At 33.3% G+C, this 3,539-nt stretch overlaps 1 protein-coding gene across 1 annotated transcript in view; it reads right to left on the reverse strand.

Annotated features, from left to right (window-relative positions):
• The window catches only part of LOC140983929 (methionine S-methyltransferase-like), an 8,567-nt gene extending 6,793 nt beyond the window's left edge, over nt 1-1,774 (reverse strand). Inside the window, exons 1-3 of the mRNA XM_073451082.1 lie at nt 1,453-1,774; nt 213-406; nt 4-33 (exon numbers count right to left, since the gene is read on the reverse strand). Of these exons, the coding sequence (XP_073307183.1) occupies nt 4-33; nt 213-406; nt 1,453-1,696 (468 nt within the window). The 5' untranslated portion in view covers nt 1,697-1,774. The remainder of the gene's footprint in view (nt 1-3; nt 34-212; nt 407-1,452) is intronic.
• Between the last annotated feature and the right edge of the window lie 1,765 nt (nt 1,775-3,539).

Below are 3,539 nucleotides of genomic sequence, written 5' to 3' on the forward strand. Positions count from 1 at the left end.
AACTGCTCTTGGATTTATATCAAGTCCATATACCTGCAAAGTGATTTGAGTCCACTAAGAAACCTCAATAGACTTAGTTATCAAGTCTCAGTACAATGAGTGGAACACAATAAAAGGTATAATATCTGGATATGGGATGCATGAAAACTTTAACATATTACGAGAAATAAAATGCACAACCAAAAAACTGTTAGGATTGAATGATTCTAGACCTTTAGAGGCAACCATTTCTCAGCAACTGCAATGGATATCCATCCATATCCACAACCAAGCTCAGCTACCGTCTTCTCCGTAAAAGTTGAGTCCGGATGCCTGTTCAGTCCCTCATAGAAAGTGAAGGACCAATCCTCAGGGACAAAAATGCTTGGTATTACCATCATCTTAAGCTTCTTTCTCTTCTGAAAACCTGTAATAAAGTGTACACAAGTGTAAATGCTACTAGAGTGTTCTGCAAATAGGGAGAAGTAAAAACTGTTACAAAAACATTTCAGTCTGCTATTAAATGGAATTTGATATCATAAAAGGAACCTATAAAGGTCAGATATATATGGATGGAGCAATAAAAGTTGGCAATTAAACTCATTCGAAGCTATCCAAGATGTGGATTGATTATTGATTGTCGTAGACACATACTAAGAGTACTAAGAAATCACCTAATATTCAAACTAACCCATAAAACCACTCGTAACTGCATTCTCTGAATCCCTTCCTCGTAGTAAGCCTAAGCCGAACTCGAGTAACGTATGTATCCCTTTTAAGACTTCGACAGTCACTGCTTCCTCTTACTTCTTTCATTTGTTCAACCAAAATAAAAAGAACAAATGATCGCTCAAAACATAATTGATGGGATAAAGTTTTTTTATATATATATTTTCATTTTTTGCCTGAAATAATTTTTGCTTGATTAAATTATATCCCTAAAAATAATATTTTTAAACTTTAAATAACTTTATCCAATAATTTCTTACTCAACAGTTCTATTCATTGTCCCAAAAAACACCAATCATATTCCACGAAACTATTGCCAAAAATATCTTCTCTAAAGTCTTTCCCAGAAACTCCAAAACAAAACCAAATATCCGAAAAGCTTTTGGTCAGCATATCAAAACGGATAATTTTTGGCACTTGATCACCGACGTTTTATAAACCGTACTACCATATAATCCAAAATAAAACTACGAATTAGAAGATAAACCATAGGTCAACATCGTGAAATCTTACAAGGAATTCATAAAGTCTGCTCGCTTTTTTCCCAAAGTAAGCACTTCCTACTATCTCAAACGATTAGACATAAAATCCAAAACATAAATACCGTAAAACCATCCAAAAATTCTGTTAATTGCCTGGTTAAACCTCCCGACAAGAAACTTTCCATCAAATCATTAGAAACAAACAGAATCATCCAATAATAAAAAAAACACAAGCAATTGAAATGTGGAAAAGGTGGTTGACCTTCATACTGATCGAGGTAGATGTCTTGAATTTGGAAATGGTGAGTCTGAAGGCAACTCTGAGAGGCTCCGTCAGATGCAAACCGTTTCTGGAGATCCGAAAGGAAGATCCGAGCATTGATTCGGGTACTCGGGTCCTCTAGTCTCTCCAAGAGTGATCGTAGCGCACTGTACGCCGAGTCTCCGGACCGTTCACACTGCTTCAGAAACTCTTCCATGGATTCACACACACTCGCACCAGCCATTTTCTTCCTGCAAAAAACGCAGACACTGCGTGTATATATGCGCTCTTGCGAGTCAAAGAATTGAAGACGAAGGAGGTCTATATAGTATATATGTATAATATTACTGGAAATATAATAATACACGTGGGAAATTATTGACTATATATATTATATTTTTATTCCAAATTTCTCATTCACGCATGCTCTTTTTGGGTTTTTTTTTTGGTTTTTTTTTTTTAATATATAAATTTCTAAAACTATATAAATAAAATTGTAAAAAAAATAAATAAAACTAAAGATACAATATTAAAACTTAATTTTGACATATCGATGATGGATCGAATTTACTCGAGGGTGCATCTAAGTAGGATCATTTTCGCTCTAAACAACGTTGGAACATAAACACGAGTTGATTAAAAAAAACACATAAAGAGAATAACACAAAAGATGTAAACCTAAAAATTGCCTACCAAACGTAATTATATATGACTAAACCACCGTATTAGCAGCACCAACCCTCAAAATGGAGATTAATCATGGAGAACTTATGCGAATATTCTTCTTCCCATGTATGAATAAGATTATTATAATTAAAACAAATAATCGATTACGATTTAATTAATTTTTTCTTAAAAAAAAAAAAACCATAATACTACAACGGTCAAACTGGCCAACTCATGTCATTCCGACTGGTTGGAAATCTCTAACTGAACTCAATCCAACACAAGGTAGATTACAAGTTAGGCAAACCGGTCCGCGGGTCAGCCCAAGAAATAATAAAGAAAAATCATTAGGATTAATTAAAAATTTCATTTCATTTCATAATTAAATATTTACAAAAAATATCAATAAAATTCTTAATCATTGATTCCACACGTTTATATTTTATATACAAAGTAATTAATACAAAAAATTTATAATTTTCATTAAAAAAATTTACATATCACCGGAAAATTGACTTATAGGCTGTGTTTCTGGGCCCTATGATGGACCTTTAGAATTCAAATAAATAGGGGAGGGCTTAAGCCCGATGTGTAAGGGTGTCAAAACTAACCCAGAGCAGGCGAGAGCGATTAAACATATCCTTATACTAATTACAGGAGAGATGTTCAGTAACGATTCTTATAATACTGTTGGGGGAGCGTAAATTTTTTGCCACTTCTTTCCAGGCTCGCGGACCAACCGAAGCTCGTCTTGAACTGGCCCGCCTAAGCCTGCGATCTGCACGGGTAGGCCTATTTAAGCCCGCCTTCAAGTGAGTCCCATTTAATTTGTGTGGTAGAGTGAGCCGATCCAAGGAATCCAATCCAAATTGACCGCTGGGGACCAAACCATTTTAAAAATGTTGATATACATTTCACCAGTTATACAAAATTAAAAGTAATAATAAAGTAAAGTCGATGGTCTGTGGGTACGCTGACACTAAACTAATTAACACGCGCAAAATATGATATTCACACTGCGATTAATTCTAGCTTTTGAGTCCGAACGAGAGGTTTATGCTCGTCCTTTTTGTTTTGTTTTAAAAATAAAAAGATTTCATTATTATTTTTAAATATTTTTCTTGTAATTATATACTAATTAAATTTTTTTTTTTTTATCTCCATAGGCCATAGGTATATCAAATTTTCTATCTCCATATTATATATAAATATAAACGGATATTTAAAAAATGAAACGTGTATGTTTATTTTTATTTTTTAAAAAAAATATTGTTATTAACAATATATTTTTCTAAAATTTGGGCATTAAAGAGGAGTGATTAATGTCTGCACCACCACCACTTTTATATTTAAACCATTTTTAGTTTTCTTCATTTACAAATTTATATATATAGACAAAAACTTGTGTGAGGCGGTCTCAC

The sequence above is a fragment of the Primulina huaijiensis genome, chromosome 9 (genome assembly GCF_012295235.1).
Source record: "Primulina huaijiensis isolate GDHJ02 chromosome 9, ASM1229523v2, whole genome shotgun sequence".
Classification (NCBI taxonomy): domain Eukaryota; kingdom Viridiplantae; phylum Streptophyta; class Magnoliopsida; order Lamiales; family Gesneriaceae; genus Primulina; species Primulina huaijiensis.